Raw genomic sequence first — 23,714 nt, 5'->3', positions numbered from 1 at the left:
GGAAGTACTTTGTTGGACTTGAATCTTTGTGCAGTAGGCTCAAAATAGCTGTATCATCAGAAAATTTAAAAACAAAGTTATTGCAGTAGTTATTTGTACAGTTATTAGTATAAAGAGTGAAGAGAACAGGAGAACTGACACAGCCTTGTGGTACACCTGTATTTGATGATTTGAGTACCGAAAGAGCTTGATTAACTCTAACTTGTTGTAATCTATTAGTTAAAAAGGAATGATACCATCTGATTAAAAGTGGGTTAACATTCATTTCCTTTAACTTGGACAACAACAGGTATGGCTGTAATGTATTAAAGGCTGAGCTGAAATCAACCAATAAAATCTGTGCATAAGCAGTAGGATCTTCCAAGTGCTTAAGTGAAAAGTGGATTAAGTTGTTAATGGCATCGTCAGTGCCTCTACTCTGCCTATAAGCAAATTGGAATGGATCAAGTACAGGGTTAACAACCGTCTTAAGGAAAAATAGCATAATCTTTTCAAAGCACTTGCTTACAACAGATGTTAAAGCTATTGGCCTATAGTCATTATTTCCAAGTGAGCACGATTTTTTGGCGATTGGAACAATAATGGATCTTTTCCAGAGGGTTGGTACAGTATGAAGGTCTACGGACTGCTGGAAGACAGGACACCAAGCATGGGCCAGTTCTTCTGCACATGCTTTTATAAGCATTGCAGAGATGCCGTCTGGGCCGGTGGATTTTTTTGTAGACACCTTCTTAAAGATTGATTGAACTCTCCATGAGTCGATTGCAATCCTAGTATTTTGATCAACAGGAAGATTTTCCAGAATATTCTTACAATCATAAGAAAAATCTTGTGTTTCAAACCTCAGAAAAAAATCATTTAACTCATTTGCTTTTCCTTGATCATCATTTGTTGCAAGTGTCTTTTTAGCTGGATTCGTGTTTGTTATTATCTTGATGTTATCCCACAGCCTTTTAATGTCTGATTCGCTAAAGTTCTTCTCAATAGTTTCCCTGTGTAATATCCTGGCCTTTTTCAGCAATGTATTAAGTTCTCTTTGTACCACTTTCACACTCATTCTATCTTTGTTCTTAAATGCTATTTTTTTCCTATTAATAATGTTATAATAATGTAACTCATAATGTTTGATATGAGTTGTTTTCGTGATGATGAGATGTTTCTGATCTTTCTTTTCTAGTGCACCTGTGAAAAACCTCCTCAATAAAGCCCAGATAAGCCGTGGACTTGGCACAAACCATTCGACAGATGTACGTAACACAAGGGATGGACATGTGCTTCTGACAAAAGTGCACCGCAGTAGGCACAAGCACCTGTATGATGTCAACCATCAAATCAGGGTGAGACTCAGTTTGAGAGCAAAATGTAGACATTATCATTAAAGCTATATGGCCTTTCATATTTCACAAAACCTGACAAAATTTTGTTTCTACTGAAATCCAAGCATTATAATGTAGGTTTATTTTTGTAATGTGTTGCAAAATTACGTGTTATTTATTTTAATATAACATGTTATTATTTTAATAAAGAGGACGTATTTAGCTGTGGGGAATTCTATAGTGAATATTTTCTTTTCCTTCGTATCTACAGGAGGAAGCGCGTGTGCGCATAAGTGAAGTTTTGAGATTACTTTTGACTTGATGCACTTGCTTGATGCACATTTCCGGGTCTGCACCCTAACATCTGTAGGATTTCTTGTAAATCATTTCAGAGGTGCTACCTGGCTTCAAAAACATCTTTGTTGATTTGGAAATCTTTATTTCTTGCTGACTTTCAAAAAACAGATTTGTACTAGGGGTGCCACTGTACATGTATTTATATTGAATCGTACATTTCAGTGCACAGATATGTACACAGAATACACGGTACAACATTGCACAGTTTGATTATACACACATGCTTATTTGTTTCCATAAGTCACCGACATTTCATCTCATTTCCACAGACTATGTCACTAGCATAGACTGTATATATACTGGACAACTCCTGCATGACATCACCTATTGGCTTTTTATCAAAACACCTGAAATTACACTCTTTTCTGGGTGTTTCCATGTTTTGAACCCTGCTCACGTTGATTCACAATTAACTCATTAATGCGTAAAGGAGCAGAGCATGGGTGGCCCCATGTGTGACAGAAAAAGCCTGAACACCCTTCCCCCCAAATCTCCAAAGCACAAGCTAGGGTGTTTATTAAGTCATATTTTTGGGGACTGTGCAGTGGTTCTCGTAACTGTTTGCTTTGGTGTGGACAGTAAAAGTTGTCAGCCATGTATTTTCTCAGCAATTGTAGATTAAATGGACCGACCAACAGCTGCTAAAAGTGCGAACACCGTTAGCATATGACATTAAATAAGACAAGAATTTCACTCGGCATGAATATTCCAACAGGGACGTCTTAAATGATCCATTAGGACATTTCACCACACAACAAACTGGGTTATTCCAGGTGTTTCTGGTAAAATACTCCAAACAGACACAACAACAACACAACAGTGCTCTGTTACGGTTGGAGGAGTCACCGCTGGACCCAGCCGCTGACGCTCAAAGCAACCACACGCACAATTATACAGAATTTTATTAATTAAAGATCTGAATCTAAGAAATTTAAAAAAATCCACCCCTGTACAGTTGTCATGGAGGAAGAAATTATCTATAGAGACAAAAACAGTTTTTTGTACCAGGCTGTAAAGAGGCTGTTTATTTCTGCTCTAAAGTTGGATGTTTTAAAATGGGCTACTATGGGACTGTGCTCTGTTTTGGAGACAGCTTCAAGCAGCCAGTCAAGGAACTGCACTTCCTGGTTGGGGTCAGAATGCGAGCCCGAGTGTTGCCACTTGGTCACGAAAGTTTCATTTTCTGCTGTGTGCAAGACTGTGGGGTGAACCAACCAGTTGAAGCGAGAGACCCAATTGTAACAATCGTAAAACTTTGGAAGCATACATGGAATTGGTTAGTTTACCTTTTTCTAACAAAATACGAACTTAAAATTGAAAGTGTACCAACACCACATTTGTTTAATTACTGTCTCCTGATCACACCGCATTCAAATTTAAACGCCACCAATTTTTTACAGAAGTTGACGTTTTATAGGAATTGGTGTAAAACCTCACAGATGACATGGCCGCCAAATAGCAACATTGTATAATGATTTCAAATCTATAAGGTTTCATGAGAGGCCATCATTTGCTCGAAACGCAAAATTAAAATGGGCAAAATAGTGAAGGCGGTCTGACACAACCCCTCACAAAAACAAAACGCTTGCAATGCGAATGATGAGAGATGTAATCCATTCAAAAATGTAAAAAAAAGTGTACATTTACACTTTGTGTTACAGTACTAAATTTTCTCGCTCTATGACTGCTGAGATAGGCTCCAGCCCCCTGCGACTGCATGAATGGTGAATATCTTTTATAAATGTTTTGATATTGTACAGTAATTGAGAAAGTAACCTAGATGAATTTATAAATGTCTTGATAATTTTGATGTTTTGATATTGCATGACATGAGTGACATGGATGAATTATGAAGGATTGTTTTAAATGTTTTGATATGGCACAGTATTTTAGAGATGAATGACATATATGAATGAATTTAGTATTACATATTTTATGAATTTAGTATTACATAATTTGTAGGTGTTGTTTGTGTTGTATTTACAACCCCTGGCAAAAATTATGGAATCACTGGCCTCGGAGGATGTTCATTCAGTTGTTTAATTTTGTAGAACAAAAGCAGATCACAGACATGACACAAAACTAAAGTAATTTCAAATGGCAACTTTCTGGCTTTAAGAAACACTATAAGAAATCAAGAAAAAAAAATTGTGGCAGCCACTAACGGTTACTTTTTTAGACCAAGTAGAGGGAAAAAAATATGGAATCACTCAATTCTGAGGAAAGAATTATGGAATCACCCTGTAAATTTTCATCCCCAAAACTAACACCTGCATCAAATCAGATCTGCTCGTTAGTCTGCATCTAAAAAGGAGTGATCACACCTTGGAGAGCTGTTGCACCAAGTGGACTGACATGAATCATGGCTCCAACACGAGAGATGTTCGGTCTGTGACCGAACTGTAAGAAACCGCCTAAAGGAAATGGGATTTACATACAGAAAAGCTAAATGAAAGCCATCATTAACACCTAAACAGAAAAAAACAAGGTTACAATGGGCTAAGGAAAAGCAATCGTGGACTGTGGATGACTGGATGAAAGTCATATTCAGTGATGAATCTCAAATCTGCACTGGGCAAGGTGATGATGCTGGAACTTTTGTTTGGTGCCGTTCCAATGAGATTTATAAAGATGACTACCTGAAGAGAACATGTAAATTTCCACAGTCATTGATGATATGGGGCTGCATGTCAGGTAAAGGCACTGGGGAGATGGCTGTCATTACATCATCAATAAATGCACAAGTTTACGTTGATATTTTGGACACTTTTCTTATCCCATCAATTGAAAGGATGTTTGGGGATGATGAAATCATTTTTCAAGATGATAATGCATCTTGCCATAGAGCAAAAACTGTGAAAACATTCCTTGCAAAAAGACACATAGGGTCAATGTCATGGCCTGCAAATAGTCCGGATCTTAATCCAATTGAAAATCTTTGGTGGAAGTTGAAGAAAATGGTCCATGACAAGGCTCCAACCTGCAAAGCTGATCTGGCAACAGCAATCAGAGAAAGTTGGAGCCAGATTGATGAAGAGTACTGTTTGTCACTCATTAAGTCCATGCCTCAGAGACTGCAAGCTGTTATAAAAGCCAGAGGTGGTGCAACAAAATACTAGTGATGTGTTGGAGCGTTCTTTTGTTTTTCATGATTCCATAATTTTTTCCTCAGAATTGAGTGATTCCATATTTTTTTCCCTCTGCTTGGTCTAAAAAAGTAACCGTTACTGACTGCCACAATTTTTATTTCTGATTTCTTAGTGTTTCTTAAAGCCAGAAAGTTGCCATTTGAAATGACTTTAGTTTTGTGTCATGTCTGTGATCTGCTTTTTTTCTACAAAATTAAACAACTGAATGAACATCCTCCGAGGCCGGTGATTCCATAATTTTTGCCAGGGGTTGTAGCTGTTGCAGCTATAATCTGGTACAAACATCTCTGCTCAATGAGCATAATGTAATTGTATGCTGTCCTTGCACAAATAAAAAGAAAAAAAGAAAAAACCCTTAATTGGACTAATGACCCAGTCACACGGCACTTAACGAAGGGCAACGAAGTCTTGACGAAACAAAAAATCTGGACTTTTGTTGACTTTGGTTGGCATCATTTAACCTTTGCTCAGCTTCGTTCCTGCAGCTGGCGCTTCATCAGGATTTTTAAACTGTTGAAAAATTTGAACGAAGGGCAGCGAAAACCTCAATTCGTCCATGTTTCGTTTTGCCGCCGTTATTGATGTTCTTTAATCGTTTGTTTAGTTTTTGTAACGTTATTGTTTAGTTTGACTTCATTCGACTGGCTGAATGTTTTCACACAGTACAGAAGCCAGTTTGTATGCTCTGAGGCTGCTGCTGTGTTCATGTACTGTCGAAAATTACAGGGCAAACTCAGCTCGTTTGCTTGGATTTTTTTTTTATCTGGGTGGGGGGTCAGCTTCAGTGGGCTCAGGCACCTTATACGAGGTCTGTTAGAAAAGTATCCGACCTTATTATTTTTTTCAAAAACCATATGGATTTGATTGTGTCAGCCAAGCTTGAACCCTCGTGCGCATGCGTGAGTTTTTTCATGCCTGTCGGTTGCTTCATTCGCCTGTGAGCAGGCTTTGAGTGAGGAAGTGCTGGGTTCCCGCGGGGTCTAAAAAAGTCTTAAATTCAGAAACTAAAATTTTAGGCCTTTAAATGTCTTAAAAACACCCACATTTTCATCGCAGGTCTAAAATTTAATTTACTTAAGTCTTAAAAAATTACATTTGCTCCGTCCATTCCGAGAAGTGATGAAACACTTTCCAACGCGTCGTGACGTCAGACACGTCGCTTCGGAAGCAGCAAGGGGGCGGAGATTGCGGCCACGTCACACTCTGGCTGTTTCACAACCTGAAAAAAGTTCAGCGATCGCCATCTTGAATTTGCGTCGCCTGAACCACAAAAAAAAGCTTTAAAAAACAGCAGTAGAATGATTGTCCAATCACCCTGCTGGGAGAAGCTTTTTTTCAGCTACTTTTCGGAGTGACTCCGACCGAGGGAGGACTGATGACTTGGTGGGATATTGATCAAACTGCGACAGCGGGCCGACCCGCACAGAGAAGCCAGCCTTCAGGCATCATTCCTGGGCAGACCGAGGCAGGCAGCCGGGGGGATGGAGCGGACCCACTCAGTCCGAAATCTCCCACTTTTTGGATATATGCGAAGTCCCAGTTTGCCCAACGCAGTTTACTTCTGCAGCTTTATCGAGGTGAGAATAATGTAAAAATAAAACGTGACGTTTGCTGAACTGTTGTGAAGGCAATGATCAGCTAACGGTAGCGTAGCCTTTTAGCACAGTTGATCTGAGTGAACACTTTAATTTCTAAATGGTTCGGTCTTTTTTATTTTTACCAAATAAAGCTACAGCTTTTTTCAGACACCACAAAAGCTTAACTTTAAATAACTTATTTTTTCTGTCTTTTTTTCTCGTTTTTTTCCCTTTTTTTATATATAAACTGTTTAGTGTTTCTTTATATTTAAAAGAATATTTTTATTTGTCCCAATCAGGAACATTTGCTGTGCAGACAACCAAACTTCCATTGATGAGCTGAACACCACGAAGTCCAGTCGAAAGAAAACATCTGTGCTTTTCAGCAACACCACCAGAGTTCAAAACTGCAGAAGAGACCTTCATCTGGTCCCGAGAATTCAGCAGAACATCACCTGCTTCTAAATAAAAGGCTCTTTGAACAACAACTATTTCATTATTTTGTAAAAAAAAAGCTGTTTCATTTTATATTTTAACAATAAATGAACGGATCATTAAAAATGTCCACAAATCAAAGTCAAAAGACATTTGCACAAGTAGAAGCTCTCCACTTATTGTGCTCAAATTCATATTTTAGAAATGACTGTCCTGATAACATTAAAGGCAATTACATATTTTGACGAAATTACAAGTTTAAATGACTATATTAAAAAAAAATTCATCATGAGGTTTATGTCACAGAAATCCTACTTTACAATCACACTGCAGTCATTGTTAAATTATTTCCTGTTGCATTTATAATACACATTTGTATTTATTTAGTGTCTTTTTCTGGTTGAAATGAGATATAAATAATCTACCAGACTTTTAAAAATGTACAAGTTTCCATGTTATTTTATTTGTCTAAAAATAAATGTCCAAGGTTCCTTATGTTAAACAAGAAATTATCTAATCTGAAATAACAGGTGGTTTTAGTTTACAGATGAAAAGTTTCTAAAGAACCATTTATTGATTTATTTAGCTATTTTAAATAAAGCTACAAGTGTTCTAAACTTTTTTTTAACAGTAATCAGAAATTTTGAGGTAACAAAATAAAAAAACATTTCCAATGATTTTTCTTCAGAAAACTGCTCTGTAAATGAGCAGTCCTGTCACACGTTAATGTTTTGTACAGATCAGTGGTTTCCACTGATCCATTTTGTAGAGATCAGTGTCGAAAGTTGGATTGAATTGAACTTTGACCCCGTCAGCCTGCCGCCAAGCGGCAATGCGCGCTCCCGTCAGAAGCATCATTTTAGCTCGGCTTTTGACGCGACGCTTCTGACGCGTCTAAAAAGCAACGTGTCTCATTGAAAATAATAGTTTTTAGGCGTCTGTGGGTGCAGCCCGGTCAAAATACCGACTCTTTTTGGATCAGGAGCGTGTCAGAAAAGACAAGGAAACCCAGGGCCAGAAAAGAAAGCTGGCCGAGCAGGCTCTGGAGGACCTGAAGAAGAGGAAGACGAGTCTGGAAAGTGTGTTCGCCTGTCTTTCCAGTGAGGCAAATGCACTCGCTGAAGAGGCGGAGAAGAGAGCTGGCTCAAAGATGACTCAGGTGCTTTCGAAGTCGAATGCTCTGAGAAGAGCACACAAAGACAAAGTCGCTGAAGTGAAAGCCCTTGAGGCTGAGATTAGCGCAAATGGAGAGGAGCTGAAATATATGGTTGTATAGCGCCTTTTGAGAATTAAACTTTTTTCTGGTTGGTCAATGTTGTTTATCGTATATGTTGTGTATTATCACTCAATCTTGTTTTCTGCTTTTGGTGTACTTTGACATGTTTGAAACCAATACAAAATTACATGGTTTTGAGAATCAAATGTGATCGTCCTTTTGGGGGGGGCTTGAGGTTGGTCTAAAATTTTTCTCAGAATGGTCTAAAAAGGTCTAAAATTTAACTTGGTGATTCCTGCAAGAACCCTGGGTGTGGTCTACCCCTCTCATCTATTTTTTATTGCGAATAAATGTCTGAACGATTTGGATCTTTGCTGCATCAATTTTTTTCCAGAAACTGTAAGAGACCTCCAGGTGGACACCGTTCGAAAAATTAATATGCTTTCAGGGACGATTTTATGGGGATTAAACAGATTAAGGAGTGTTACTGCCCCTTTAAGGACGGCCCACAACTGCTGAGAGCGCAGCGCGCTCCCAGCGCCGATGGACAGGCTGACACCCCGCACAAACAACCAGATCATTTCCAACGTGAAAGCTTTGTTGATCCGGGACCTCGTCTGACTTTCACAAAAAGGCACAAGATGTGGACATCAGCATTTTTTCCGGCACATTCCGCTGTTACAGGAGTTTTTTTTTTCATGGAAAAAGAAGCTGAGGGACGCGCCACGGAGCCGTTCATTACGCGGGACAAAACCACCTCGGTGTTGGTCTCACAGGACGGCTTACAGGTGGATTTCAGATGGATTCCGGTTGCTTTCCAGTCGTGAATATCCAATTGTGATTGTGCATGAGCTGGACATGCCAGAACATGTCCTGTGAGGCTTCATCACGGCGTTTCTTTTCACCATGCAGCTCCGCCGCGACGCGTGGAATTCCTCCGCCTTTGTTCCTCTTTCCATGACAAAAACTCCTGTAACAGTGGAATGTGCCGTTCATTTCTAAACTGGATGCTGTCGTGATCCAGTATGTCCTCTGACTAGCACAGGAATTGTGAAAAGATGTGGACATCAGCACTTTATCCGGCACATTAAGACAGACGTGCGGAGGAGTTCGGCGCGTCGTGGTGCAGCCACTCGGCGCAAAGAAACGCCGTGATGAAGCCTCACAGGACATGTTCTGGCATGTCCAGCTTATGCACAATCACAATCGGATATTTACACGACTGGAAAGCAACCAGAATCCGTCTGAAACCCACCTTTAAGCCGTCCTGTGAGACCAACACCGAGATGGTTTTGTCCCCCGTAATGAACGGCTCCATGGCGCGTCCCTCAGCTTCTTTTTCCATGAAAAAAAACTCCTGTAACGGTGGAATGTGCCGGAAAAAATGCTGATGTCCACATCTTCTGCCTTTTTGTGAAAGTCAGACGAGGTCCCGGATCAACAAAGCTTTCACGTTGGAAATGATCTGGTTGTTTGTGCGGTGTGTCAGCCTGTCCATCGGCGCTGGGAGCGCGCTGCGCTCTCAGCAGTTGTGGGCCGTGCTTAAAGGGGCAGTAACACTCCTTAATCTGTTTAATCCCCATAAAATCGTCCCTGAAAGCCATATTAATTTTTCGAACGGTGTCCACCTGGAGGTCTCTTACAGTTTCTGGAAAAAAATCGATGCAGCAAAGATCCAAATCGTTCAGACATTTATTCGCAATAAAAATAGACGAGAGGGGTGGACCACACCTCACTCAAAGCCTGCTCACAGGCGAATGAAGCAACCAACAGGCATGGAAAAAACTCATGCATGCGCACAAGGGTTCAAGCTTGGCTAACGCAATCACACGTGATTCAAATCCATATGGTTTTTGAAAAAAAAAATGAGGTCGGATACTTTTCTAACAGACCTCGTATAGGCCAGAATTAATCTTTTGTGTGGATACAGTTAATTATTTTGCCACAAGCAACTGCTGAATTTGAAACAAAAGTTGTGTAATTTCCGATGGTACTTGAATGCAGCACTAGCGGCAGCAGCAGGTGCTGCATGTGCTTATTATTTATTATTAAATATAACAATACGAGTGTCGGAATGACAATCCAGCCCTCATGTACATGTGGCAGCAGCTAGATAATTAAAATGATTGTGAGTGCTGCTGTTACGTTCAGGTACCATCAGAAACTACAGGGCAAACTCAGCCTGTTTGCTTGGATTTTTTTTTTTTTTTTTTTTTTATCTGGGTGGGGGATCAGCTTCACTGGGCTCAGGCACCTTATATAGGGCAGAATTAATCTTTTGTGTGGATACAATGAATTCTTTTACCAAAAATAAAATGAAACCACACTCCTGCTACAAGCAACTGCTGAATTTGAAACCACAAAATAGTCGTGTAATTTCCGATGGTACTTGAACGCAGCTTCAGCAGCAGCCATCGCCTCCTGCATGCGCTTATTATTTATAACAATATGAGTGTAGGAATGACAATCTAATCCTTCTGTACATGTGGCAAAAGATAGATGATTCAGATGATTATATAAAGAGCTGTTCTGGAAGGCAGAATTCACGATGTGGATCAGCTGCAGCTGGACCAGTTAACGCTCAGCGTAGGCTCATGTGTCATACATCACACTGACAAATTAGGAACCTTGGGGTAATTTTTGATCCTACATTGTCCTTTGACCTCCACATTAAGAATATTACGAGGACTGCTTTCTTCTACCTGCGAAATATAGCGAAGATTTGTCCCATGCTGTCTGTGGCTGATGCTGATCCACGCGTTTATCTCTTCTAGATTGGACTACTGCAATGTTCTATTTTCTGGTTTACTGCAGTCCAGCATTAGGGGTCTCCAGTTGGTTCAGAATGCTGCAGCCAGACTTTTGACACGAAGCAGAAAGTTCAACCACATTACACCCATTTTGGCATCCCTTCACTGGCTTTCTGTCCCAGTGAGATCAGATTTTAAGGTTCTGCTACTAGTCTATAAAATTGTTCACGGACTGGCACCTCTCTTCTTAGCTGACCTGTAGCATGGCCCAGGCAGAGGGTCACACCTTTGAGTCTGGTCTGCTTGAGGTTTCTTCCTCAGAGGGAGTTTTTCCTTACCACTGTTACTCTGGGGTTAGTAAGGTTAGACCTTACTTGTGTGAAGCACCTTGAGGCAACTCTGTTGTGATTTGGCGCTATATATAGGGTGTCCCAAAAAATATGACATTTAAAACACTCGGTTTGACCCTTAAATGCTACAAACTCAATCACTTATGTTTATTTTTTACTTGCAGAGACCCTGAAGTTTATGTTGATGCCAAGCAAGACTCAGGAAAATGCCAAGATTAACCATACTACAGCAAACAAAAATTATTGAGTTTTGGCACCAGACCAAGAATGTCAAACAGGTGCAGCGACTTTATGCTAGACTAACAAAATGCAGGGCCAATATTGACATTGGTAAGAAAACGTCAACCTTTCAGCTTTCTATCCAGCCATAAATTTATTTCCTAGACATATGCTTTGACCATTTTCTGATAAAATGTTGCATATTTTTTTGGGATACCCGAAAATAAATTGAAATGTAGATGGATTAGAAACTTTAAATTGTCCATAGGTGTGCGTCCAGGTGTGGATGTGTTTGTTTGTCTATATGTGGCCCTGCGACAGACTGGAGTCCTATCCAGGGTGTATCCCGCCTCGCGCCCTGTGACTGCTGGGATAGGCTCCAGCCCCCCGCGACCCTTAATTGGACTAAGCGGTTGAAGGTGAGTGAGTGTAGATTAGAGCCCAATACGAAGTTAACATGGTCAGTTCTGCATCACGTGTATTAAAGTGGAAATTAACAATCAATTGTAAGTTGAGGTGAGGTGCAAAACAGGAGACTGAGAATCGCTTTGGACTTTCTTAGGTGGCAGTGGCGAAAATGGTGCCCGCACCTCCATCCTGAAATGGCTCCTTTCATTATACACTCTTCAGGGATGAGCTGATCAGATTTCAGCAAAATGGGCCTGATCAAGGCATTTTTAAAAATTAATCAATATCTGATCAACTTAACCAGCGTCAATAAATAAGTGCAGACTCGTTACTTCTGCTTCACTTGATAAGCACAGTGGTAGCGGATCGAACTGATTCATAGCTGCTTCTGCTTCACTACAGAGTAACAGTGCACATTTAAAAAGCTGTTTAACCCTCTTCTTTAAATACACAACAGTCCTGTTTTAATCACACAGATCATAAAGTGTGCATCAGTCTTGCTCTGTTTCATAATTGAAGTGCAACAAAAGGGCAGCGCTCGGACATTTTTGACATTGCTTCAAGTATGTGCCAGGTCTGTTTCTGATGGACAACATATTGTGATATGACCTTCCCCCGGCCAGTCGGGTAATGATTTTCACAAAAATAAAGTAGTATTTTGTCATCTTTGTGTCTGATTTGCTCCTATTTAGACATCGTAGAGGCACATACTCAGAGGCGAGGGGTTGACCCCCCCAATTCCTCCACACACACACACAATCTCTCTCTCTCTCGCTCTCTCTCTCTCTCTGCCTGTTAGAGTAAAGGTCCATTTTTAAGACATTTTACATGCTTTTACTACATAAAACGACAATAATGATAATAATGAAAATGAATGGCTTTTTACCAACTAAAATGTCATTCAGTCACTATTATACTTAGTGTCCTAGTTTTAGTACAGTTCTGCTCAAACTGGAATTGAGACATTAAAAAAATTCATTACTTAATTTAAAAAAAAATGAATACAAGCATTAGGAAACAGCTTTCTTTGTTGTGTGTTTTTTGTCATTGACTTTAATTCTGAGCAAGTGTAATATTGAGTGAAATACAAGAATCAGATCAGGACTCTAAATCGGCAGGTACTCAATATTAAATGACTCGGATCGGGTGAAAAAGTACCTTATTGAGACATCCCTCCTCTCTATACATTGCTAATGTGCAGTAGGTATTAGCCCCTCTGGGGAGACTTATGTCTAGTATACAGTAAAACTTGCATATAATGGATTCAGGTGGACCGGCAAATTTTGTCCATTATAATTGAAATCTGCTATATGTATAAACGGACAAAATCCATTATATGTATGTAACCAGATTATGTAGTTCCAGTCAGGAAGCGCCAAACGATCTACAGGGATCCCCAGCACCAATTAGGCTTATGTATTTCTTTGATTAAACACACCTTGAATAGGAGCCTGTCTCATTTAATGGCCGGGTCAAAACTTCGTCCGAAAAAAAAAAATAAACACCTGCCTTACATAAGCACCGGGCATTATGTGCATTCAAAGGATTGCATTTAGTCAGGTCACTCTTTTTTCTAAGTCCACTGTGGAGTAGTGCCTTAAAATCCTAAGGCCTCATTTATGCTTCAACAACTCCGTAACTCTGTGGCCATGCAATGACGTCGACATGCGCATGATCGTTTTTAAAGTTCTCCATGGCATTGGTGGGCATCTTAATGCAGTTTACCACACGAACAGTGGACTTTTCTGAATCAGTTTGTCCCTCAGCGTGCTCCGCTTTATACAGTCATCAACCTACAAACCAACTTTACCGGTACATCCAGTTTCCCTCCATGAATTGCGCGTCGTTTGAGCGTTTTTCTTTTTTTTTTTTTTTTTTTTTTTTTTTTTTTTTTTTTTTGTAATTTAAGTTTTTATTGATTTTTAACTTAGCAGAAATACCCCAAAAATGTACAACAATGTACAGGATATAAAAAATGAATGATAATAATAAAAACAAAATAAAAAAAAAATAAAAAAAAAAGACAGGCTTCTTATCAGTACAAATAGGATTGTTCCAAAGTGATGCATATTTTTGAACAGAATGGGATTGTTTAATTATTTTATGTACTTTCAACCAAACTTGACCAGAATGTATAAGAACTGGGTTTATGGAGTCATTTTTGTTGTGATAATTTATGTTTTGGCTCAAAAGGAGTGCAGATATCAGCTTCCAACTTCAACCAATCTAGTCCTCCCCCTGTCTGCTCCCAGTATTTCACTAGTTTGACCATTTCAAATGATAAGTAGTATAAAATTGGGTTGGGCAGTCCCAGGCCACCCTTCTCCCTTGGTGCATACAGTTTAGTCATTTTAATTCTGGCTTTTTTACCCTCCCATAAAAAACTGTTTAAGTAAGTTTCATACTGTTTAAAGATAGTCAGTGGTATTACAATGGGCAGCATCATTAATAGGTAGTTGAACTGAGGGGATATAATCATTTTAATTATATTAATCTTACCCCAGAGTGAAATTAGTAGTTTTTCCCATTTTTCTAAATTTGTCCTAATTTTAAGCAACACTGGATCAAAGTTAAACTGAGGCATGTCCTCCATATTTTGACAGAGTTTGATTCCCAAATACTTCATTCCCTTTGGTACCCATTTGAATTTAATGATAGCTAAAATATCATCAGCGTAGAGAAGCAACTTGTTTTCCTGTTGCCCACAAAACACACCCTTAATATTCTCATTTGCTCTAATGCTCACAGCTAAAGTTTCTATAAATATGAGGAACAAGAGGGGGCTCAGTGAGCAGCCTTGATGGGCCCCACGTGATAATTCAAAGAAGGATGAGGTAGTACCATTGGATATTACTGCAGCCTTTGGTTCCTTATACAATAATTTCACCCAATTTATAAAACATGGCCCAAAAGCCAAACTTTGACAACCCGAAAAGAGAAAGGGCCATTCAACTTTGTTAAAAGCCTTCTCCGCATCCAGGGAGAAGGCTGCTATAGGTACATTTTTTGACTGGCTTAACCATATCAGGTGCAGTAATTTACGGATGTTGTCCGAAGGAGATCGAGATTTCATAAAGCCTGTCTGATTTTGATGTATGATGGTGCCTAGAACTCGTTGTAGACGTGAAGCCAGTATCTTAGTGAGAATTTTACAGTCTGTATTCAGCAAACTAATCGGCCTATAGTTTGATGGCTCTGTATTATCCTTATCCTTCTTTGGTGTCAGAGATATCAATGCCTCATTAAATGTAGCAGGTATCTGTCCCCTCTCAAAGGCCTCCTAATACACTTTTTGTAACACAGGTACAAGAGTATCAGTATACATTTTATAATACTCCGCAGGGAGGCCGTCATAACCTGGCGTCATAACCTAACACTACTTTTTTATTGTAAATTTTATTCAATTGAAATTTCAATTCACAAATTTCACAATAGAGTGGTTCAGTATATTGTTCAGCTAGTTTAATTTCCTTAATTTTGATTTCTTTTTCCAGTTCTTTAATTCTGTGCAGGCTTTCTTTTTTCTTTTTTGAGCCATGTGCTATCAGCTTCCCCCTAATGTAAGCTTTTGACGCCTCCCACACACTGTCAATATATTTTGTACTACCTGTATTTGTTTCAAAAAAGTGTTTGAGGTCCTCACCTAGCGCCGCCTTAAAACACTTGTCCTGAAATAGTGAGACGTTCATTCTCCATCTAGAACTCCTCCTCTCCTCGACTCCCAGTTCCAGACAGAGTTCCACAGCTGCATGGTCAGTAAGTGCAATAGTTTTAATGGAGCAACTTGCTACACAATTTAGTAGGGAGTTTGAAACCAAAAACATATTCAATCTCAAAAATGACTTGTGACAATGAGAGTAAAATGTATACTCTCTTTTACATGGATTAATGAGCCTCCATGCATCTGTCAAACCCATATCCTCTGTCATCATGAAAACTGCCTCTCTGCCCTTATTACTAAGCGGCACCTTATATTTACTTGGGTCAAGGCAGGGGTCCAAAGCTTCATTAAAATCCCCAGCTAGTATAATTTGTCCCTCCATCTCCCCCAAAATTCTATTTACATCATGGAAAAATTGGGGATCCTCCTTATTTGGTGCATAGATATTGCACAGTGTCATCATTATGCCCTCTATCAATGCCTGAACACATATGACTCTTCCCTCTGTGTCCTTGGACTCTTTAACCAATTTAAAGTGAATATTTCTTCTAATTAGGATCATGACTCCATTGCGAGCACTTGAATATGAGCTATGAAATATATGACCAGCCCATCCTGTTTTAAATTTGGACTCTTCCCCTTTGTTCAAATGAGTCTCTTGTAAGAATACTATGTCTGCCTGATTTGATTTTAAATAAGCCCACACTTTACGCCTATTTTCAGGATTTCCACTTCCATTAATATTCCAAAACATTATTTTAATGCATTTTCCAGTCATTGCTGGAATAAATATAATAATACGTAACCTGTAATCCCAGATATATTACATACAAATCCCACCCCATAGTGTGCCACCAGCCAAAAAAAAGAAAAAGAGAAACCTTAACGTGAAAAAAGAACATTTGTAACATTGCAATTCTGACAACAAATTGCAAATCGTTCTGCACCATAACTTCAGAACACGTGAACTAGAAGCAGTCAAACCTAGAACAAAACGTTATCGGGTCCGTGAAAGGTGCCGCTCTCTTCCTCCTTGGTTGTCTGGGTCTGCTCCTCCTCCGACATATTCATAACGGCATGTTGTGTGTGGCTCCTGGTGCATCTAATCTGTCGCTGTCGTGCCGTCATCCTCATCCTTTCCGAAAAACTTTTCCGCTGCTACCGCAGAAGTGAAGCTCATATTCCTCCCCTTCCACTTCACTCTCAGCGTCGCTGGGAATGCAAGTGTGTACTTCACATGATGCTGCTGCAGTTTGCGCTTCACCACAGTGAAACTCTTCCTCCTCTCCGCCAGCTCTCTGGACATGTCCGGGAACACAGACAGACGGCAGCCCTCCCACTCAAACCCGCGCTTCTCTTTCGTGGTGATGATCACTTTCTGTCTGGCTGACTGTCGCAGAAAACAAACCCGCTCCATCTCGAACTCAAGGTGAGCTGCGTTCACCCCCAGCCCCTCCACAAGCAACTTCTTAACACAACTCAAAAGTGTCCCATCCACACCAACAGTCTCTTTTAAGCCCACCACTCTCACATTATTCCTCTTGCTGTAGTTTTCAAGGGCCTGAATGCAATCCCACATTGACTCTACTAGCTTGTCTCTCTTGCTCTCTGTCATCTGCAGCTTATCGTGCGCATCTTCGAGGCTCGATATGCGTATCTCGGCCTCCGCCACTCCTTCCTGCATGGCTGTGACAGTGTTTGTCAAATCATCCAACTTCTGCTTTATAGATGAGACATTGGAAGCGACAGTCTGTAGAGTACTGCTTATTTTGATCACCTCGGCGAACAGGGTCCCTTCACTCTCACATTGTTGCTGCGAAGGTGCTATGGGGGCTAGGCTAGGTAACGCTTCAGCTTCATTCAGCGGAGCGCTGCAGGTATTCTTCCCCTTTTGCTTGGAAGCCATGGTAAATTCGAGCTGATTTTCTCAACAAAAGTGAAAACCACTGTTTCCACACATACGACACTGTAAATCACTTCGAAAATGAGCCGCACACTTTCAGTATTAGTCAAAATAAAATGTCGAAAGACGGAGAGTCCCTAGCCAGCTGCCATTCCGCTCGCGGTGCCCACGTGACTCCCCCTGAGCGTCTTTTTCTGACTCAGTGTTGCACTTCTGCCAAACGCTCCTATTTCATCCATGATCGAAATGTAATATCACCATGCGCACAGCAAAACCTTTTTGAGATATGACTAGAGAGGAAGAAGTGAAATGGGAAAAATTGACCGATCGCAGCCCTTGCGGTGTCTGTCGATTCAACCGGGTTCCGGAGAGGGTTTGCAGCTGCACAGAGGGCTAAAGCAGTCGTCTTTGGTTCACCACAGCCAGGGATATGTGTGAAGCTTAACATTATTTTACAGAGCAGGCAGAAAGCAGAATTTTGTTAATTTAGTACTTTAGCGTTTCCCATAATCCCACTGGTGGCCCCCCTGTGCTTCCCAGAATGCAAAGCAGCGCCAGCAGAGTTCCGGCGTCTCACAGCACATGTAAACATTGGCTAGCAAGGATGTGGATGGCATTGATCCAGTGAGTTCACGGGCGATTATGATGACGACACGTTCTCCCAAGTTGAGTGGGTTATCTCGAGGAAGTGTAGCACCGATGATGGACCTCTGCCGTGCCCCAATGTTGTCTTGTTGTCCATACTTCACAAGGTTTGTTTATATCGTGCCCTGAACCGGTGTTGCAGGCCGAGTGGTCCCCCCCCCCCCACCCCCAAATTGGTCCTACCTGCCTTCACTGCGCATGTGTTATTTGGGACCACAGCAGCACGTCTGAGACTGACTCTCAATCAAAGGGAATAATGTGATTATTAACCATCAGATGACAAAGTAAAACCTCTTAAATCATTCTAAAGTCAGTTTTAAGCAGAAACGAGGCAATAATTACCTAATTTTGGAACTGACGTACTGAAATGACGAAGGTGCAGCTGCACGTCAGATGTGCTCTGATTGGTCCACCATCTTTTATCACGAAGTAATACTGAATTTATGTGGAAATGATTGTTGTACAAAAGCTTCAGTTATCTGTCACTGAGATAGATGACGACTGGAGTGCAGTTTTAAGCAGAAATGAGGTGATAATTGGTGGATTGCAGCTGACGCTTAGAAATGACGATGCTGACGCTCCAAAATGACGCATGCGCAGTGAAAGCAGGGCGGGACGATTTTTTTTTTTTTTTAAGGCGGGACCGTTCAGTTGGCGACACCGGAACTCTGCTGAAACTGACCTCTTGCGTGAATCACGGACCGCGACATGGCACAAGATTCACAACTACGAAACAGTGTATAATCGCCTGCCTCATTTAGGCACCGGGTCTGAGCACGATTTGAAAAAAAAAATGCCGGGGTTTTTAATCAAGCATATATATGGTACCCACTTTCCTCGAATCGGCGAGTGTCGCTGCTGAACTTCATTTTGTACCTCGGTTACTGGGCACGTCCAGACTGCTCTGTCCAGTACACGTGAGGGGTTTTTAATGGAAATACATTGCGATCAGGCGGGATGTTTTGCCCACTGTGAGTGAAAATCCGGTATATACGGTGTTTATTGCATGGAAAACCATACAAAAACATTGGAACTTGATGATTGTGAGTATCCGGTTTATATGATGATTGTTTAGGTGAGTTTCTATTTCAGTCCTACTGACCACCAGAGGGCGGTGCTTAGCACCTGGATAACTACATGTGCACAAGCACCGAAAGGTCGAGAATATATACCAACAAAGTCACGCCATTGGATGTAACCTGGGTGACGTCACTGGTTGTCTTTATATGCCAGACATATCCAGCACTCGCTTCTTTTCTATATTCTCGCATTCTGAAGAGGTTGAGTAGGCATTCATCTACGATTGCCGCTCTCGCTTGTAGCCTCACAAACCACTTTCGGTTGGAGCTATGTGCACTGCACACGTCCTCCAGAGGCTGCGAGAAATGGCTTCACCGTTTTGTATTCTTTGATTCACCTGTCATGGGTACACCTTCCTCGCCGGGGGCGCGCCCTTCGCCGCTGCCCTGATTGGTATTTTCTTCTGTGCACAGTTGAAGTCAGTAGCTGCTAGCCGCTAAGCCTTTAGCTGTGTTGTTTCAACGAAGGCTGGCTACTTGTTTAGCTTGTGTCGCCAACCCCGTTAACTACGTGGTCGCGTGTGTATCAGAACTAGTATAGTATACTGTGTTGGGCTTGCCGTGAGTGTTTTTCAACTCCTTGAAGTACTCTCGTCTGCACTGCTGCCATTTTACTAAGTTCAACAGCTCCGCTAGCAGCTGCTGTTGTCGATGATGTGTGATTTAGCACTTTGGCTGTGAGTATTTCTGCTGTGTGAATCGTGTTGTTACTGTGACTGTGAGTGATTCACGGTCCGTGCCTTGTATTACTTCTTACACTGCGAGTGATTCACGCTCCCTGCCTTGTGTTACGGCTGTGGCTGTGAGCAATTCACGCTCCGTGCCTTGTTTTATGGCTGTGAGTGATTCACGCTCCCTGCCTTGGGTTAGGGCTGTGGCTGTGAGCAATTCGCGCTCTGTGCCTTGTGTTACAGCTGTGGCTGTGAGTAATTCACGCCCGTGCCTTGTATTAGCATTTATGCTGCAAGTGATTCGCGCTCCGTGCCTTGTGTTACAGCTGTGAGTGATTCACGCTCTGTGCCTTGGGTTACAGCTGTGGCTGTGAGCAGTTCACACTCCGTACCTTGGGTTACGGCTGTGGCTGTGAGTAATTCATGCCCGTGCCTTGTATTAGCATTTACGCTGCGAGTGATTCACGCTCCATGCCTTGTGTTACGAATGTGGCTGTGAGTGATTCTCACTCCGTGCCTTGTGTTAGTATTCACACTGCGTGTGATTCACGCTTTGTATTGCTATCTGTAACCATCAGGGCTTGTGTTAGCCATCTGCACACAGTTCACAATGATGTCAGGGCCTTTGTTGCATGGTTGTAGCACTTGTTTGGCTCCTTTGAGCCCAAGAGATGGACATATGTTTTGCCCCTCATCTCTTGGGATCGGACACCTGAGAGAAGCCCTGACTGACGATGCCTGCCTTAATTGTGCCAGTATGCCACTGGCAAAGAGGTCTGCTAGACTTGCGGCATTGGAAAGTGGGATGCCCAGTGGGACTTTGGTCTCCAGCCCCAGGAAGGAACCAAAGATCCGGAAACGCCCACATGCAGGGACCCCTTCTGCTAAGAAGGTTACTCATGACCATGCTTTGGCTGAAAAGGTTGAAACATTGACTTCTGAGTTTGCGCAGATTAAGTCCTTACTTCTGAATCTACAGCCTAGGAACGCTGTAACAGTTCCTGTTGTCCCTAATGAGGCTGATCAGACCGATGTAGTTACTCAGCAGGAAGAAGATGCCATGTCTATTGCTGTGACTGATTCCTTGTACATGGCAAGTGATACAAACGGTGTGGAGGATCAGGATGAGAGGGGTCTCTCTCCAAGCCATTCATTGGTGGGCTCTCACACCTCTGAGGCAGAGTCCCTGCCGCAAACCGGACCTGGACTATCCTTTGTCAAGCAAACTGTTCAGTTGGCTTTATCCAGGCTCGGGGTCGACAATCCCCCCGTGAAAACCATCACTTCAAGTGCCTTTTTCAAAGTCACTCAGAAGCTTGAGTTCAATGTTCCGGCTTCGCAACCATACATCGAGGAGCTCCACCGATGTTGGGCAGACCCCAAATCATCGACCCATCTATCTCAGGACTCAAAGCCCTTAGCTCTATGTGTGATTCGGCTCAGTATGGTCTGAACCGTATGCCCTCCGTTGACAGCATTATTGCGAACCTGGTTGTGGCTCCAGCAAATGCTGGTCGGCTGGATGCCCGCTGCCCATGACCTCAGTGTAGGGTCACTGATGACCTCCTCACCAAGAGCTATGACATAGCTGCTCGCATTGGTCACCTAGGCAACTCACTGTCCCATTTAGCCCTTGCCCTCTCAAAGTCTTTGAGGGAGGCAGAGGTTGATGATGCTACTCAAAGTCTTAGTGATGCCTCACTCCAAACTTTTGTTTATATGTCCCGGGAGGTTGGCAGACTGATGTCGACCCTTACCATCACTAGATGTCAGGTGTGGCTTGCGCAGTCCCCCCTGTCCGAATCCTGCAGAGGTACACTCCGTTCACTGCCAGTTCTACGTGGGCTTCGTCCTGTACCTTTGCCCGCTATTACAGACTGAATGTGGCCACTCCTCCTGCGGTGACTACAGCAGTGTTGTCTGCCTCCACTCCCCACTGCTGTTGTTATGTGAGTGTGACCTTGTTGGTATTAAGTCATCCAGGTGCTAAGCACCGCCCTCTGGCGGTCAGTAGGAATGAAATAGAACGAGAGTTATGAATGTAACTAAGGTTCTATGAATTCCGGATAACTGCCAGAGTTGCTTGTCACTCAGATTCTTGCGAGTTCCTTCCGAAAAGAAGCAAGCGCTGGGTACTTCTGGCATATAAAGACAACCAGTGACGTCATCCAGGTCACATCCAATGGCGTGACTTTGTTGGTATATGTTCTCGATCTCTCTGTGCTTGCGCACATATAGTTATTCAGGTGCTAAGCACCGCCCTCTGGCGGTCATCCGGAATTCATAGAACCTTAGTTTCATTTGTAACTCTCGTTTACTGTAGTTGGGTAATGTCTACTAATTGTCATATTGTGATGTTTACAGCATAACGTTGTAATGGATGGAGTAGGATACATATTTTATGTTCCATTTTTTAAGGTGTCTGCTCTCAATACATTATTTGCCCTTTATTTAGGGCAGTATGGTGGCCAAGTGGTTAGCGTGCTTGCTTCCAGAGTGGAAGGTTCCGGGTTCAAACCACCTCTGCCCATTCTCCATGTAATGTAAAGTTGGCATAAGGAAAGGCAGCCAGCATAAAAGGTTTACTGATTTACTGTAATGGGCCAATTAACAGTACATCACAGCTGATTTTTGCCGAGTATCTCTCGCCTGGCTGCATTTGGAGCAGCTGATTCTTCCTGATGCACACCATTCATAAAATGCACTTCACCTGGAGCTGCTATAATAGATCAGTGTACACCAGGACAACATTTACAGAGCTGCTATTAATCCATGTTTTGTGACACACCACCCCATCACATGCTCCCAGGCCTGCCCTGCCCTGACCACACTGAAAACCAGCAATGATTACAATTGTGTACTTGTATGGGTAGTAATTCATGATGTTTGAACAGCACACATTTAACCATTACAGCCAATTGCAGAGCCCTTTAATTATTTTTTTCTTTGCAGCAGTAATCACAGTCTGCATACTTTCCTTGATGCACTAAAAAGGAAGCAAAAGGTTATTCATGGTATGCTGTCAATATGCTGTCAAATGTCAATTGGGTTGCTGGATATTATAATGCGCACAGTTGGTATTCAGAACCTGTTGTTGGAGCAGTTGCCTTTCAGTGATGGTCTGATGGGTTTGAGCTTGATGCCCCACTTATGATAGTCCTAGACCTTCAGCACAGGCATTATTAAAACCCTTATTTTCGATCACAGGATCCGCTTCACTTTGTTTATTGTTCCTAAATACATCAGATTCAGTTATCACGTTTACATCAGTTATTTTCTTCTTTTAATGCAAAGAAAATTAATTAATGTAGCTCAGATTGTCTCACTTGAAGCCAGATTATAACCGTATGATGTCATGTGTTTTTTAAGGCCAAACCTGATTTAAACACAACACTACCAGTTCGACAGACTGCTTCCATCTTCAAACAACCAGTGACCAAGGTAACAAATCATCCAAACAACAAGGTGAAGACGGATCCTCAGAAGGCTGTGGACCAACCAAAACAGGTAGATGACAGGGTTGAATTTCTGATGTTGTATTGCTGTAGTGGACTGCTTATTCTGTGAGTGGAGTTGGCATATCTTGAGGTATAGCTGTTTTGTGATTCAGGCTGCATCCCATTTCAGGGTCTACAGCCATCTAAGGGCTGTGTCCCACAAACCTCTTCAGGCTTCAGCCCTTCAGACACAGCACAGGAAATGAGACTGTCTAGCCCACGGAGCATTTTGCTATTGCATCATTAAATTACATGTCACCTGGAGACATTGACAGTTTCACACACCAATCTAGCGTAGTGGCTGTAATCTGTAATTTAGTCAGAATTTTTGAGTACTTCTTTATATTTTAATTGTAAATATTACTTACTTACAATTGTACACGTATAACCTAAAGTTGTCCTTATTTTTTATTATTATTATTATTATTTGCAATTTCAATTATTGCCACATTTGGTACCGGATTACAACATAGTTGCCCCA

At 41.7% G+C, this 23,714-nt stretch overlaps 1 protein-coding gene across 1 annotated transcript in view; it reads left to right on the top strand.

Annotated features, from left to right (window-relative positions):
- Positions 1–23,714, top strand: part of mbd3a (methyl-CpG binding domain protein 3a) — a 62,488-nt gene that overhangs the window by 11,584 nt on the left and 27,190 nt on the right. Inside the window, exons 2-3 of the mRNA XM_034183316.1 lie at positions 1,178–1,337; positions 23,106–23,243. Coding sequence (XP_034039207.1) covers positions 1,178–1,337; positions 23,106–23,243 — 298 coding nt within the window. The remainder of the gene's footprint in view (positions 1–1,177; positions 1,338–23,105; positions 23,244–23,714) is intronic.

The sequence above is a fragment of the Thalassophryne amazonica genome, chromosome 12, assembly GCF_902500255.1.
Source record: "Thalassophryne amazonica chromosome 12, fThaAma1.1, whole genome shotgun sequence".
NCBI classification, from domain to species: domain Eukaryota; kingdom Metazoa; phylum Chordata; class Actinopteri; order Batrachoidiformes; family Batrachoididae; genus Thalassophryne; species Thalassophryne amazonica.
The sequence above is the reverse complement of the archived record's forward strand: the minus strand, read 5'-3'. Positions and strand labels throughout refer to the sequence as shown.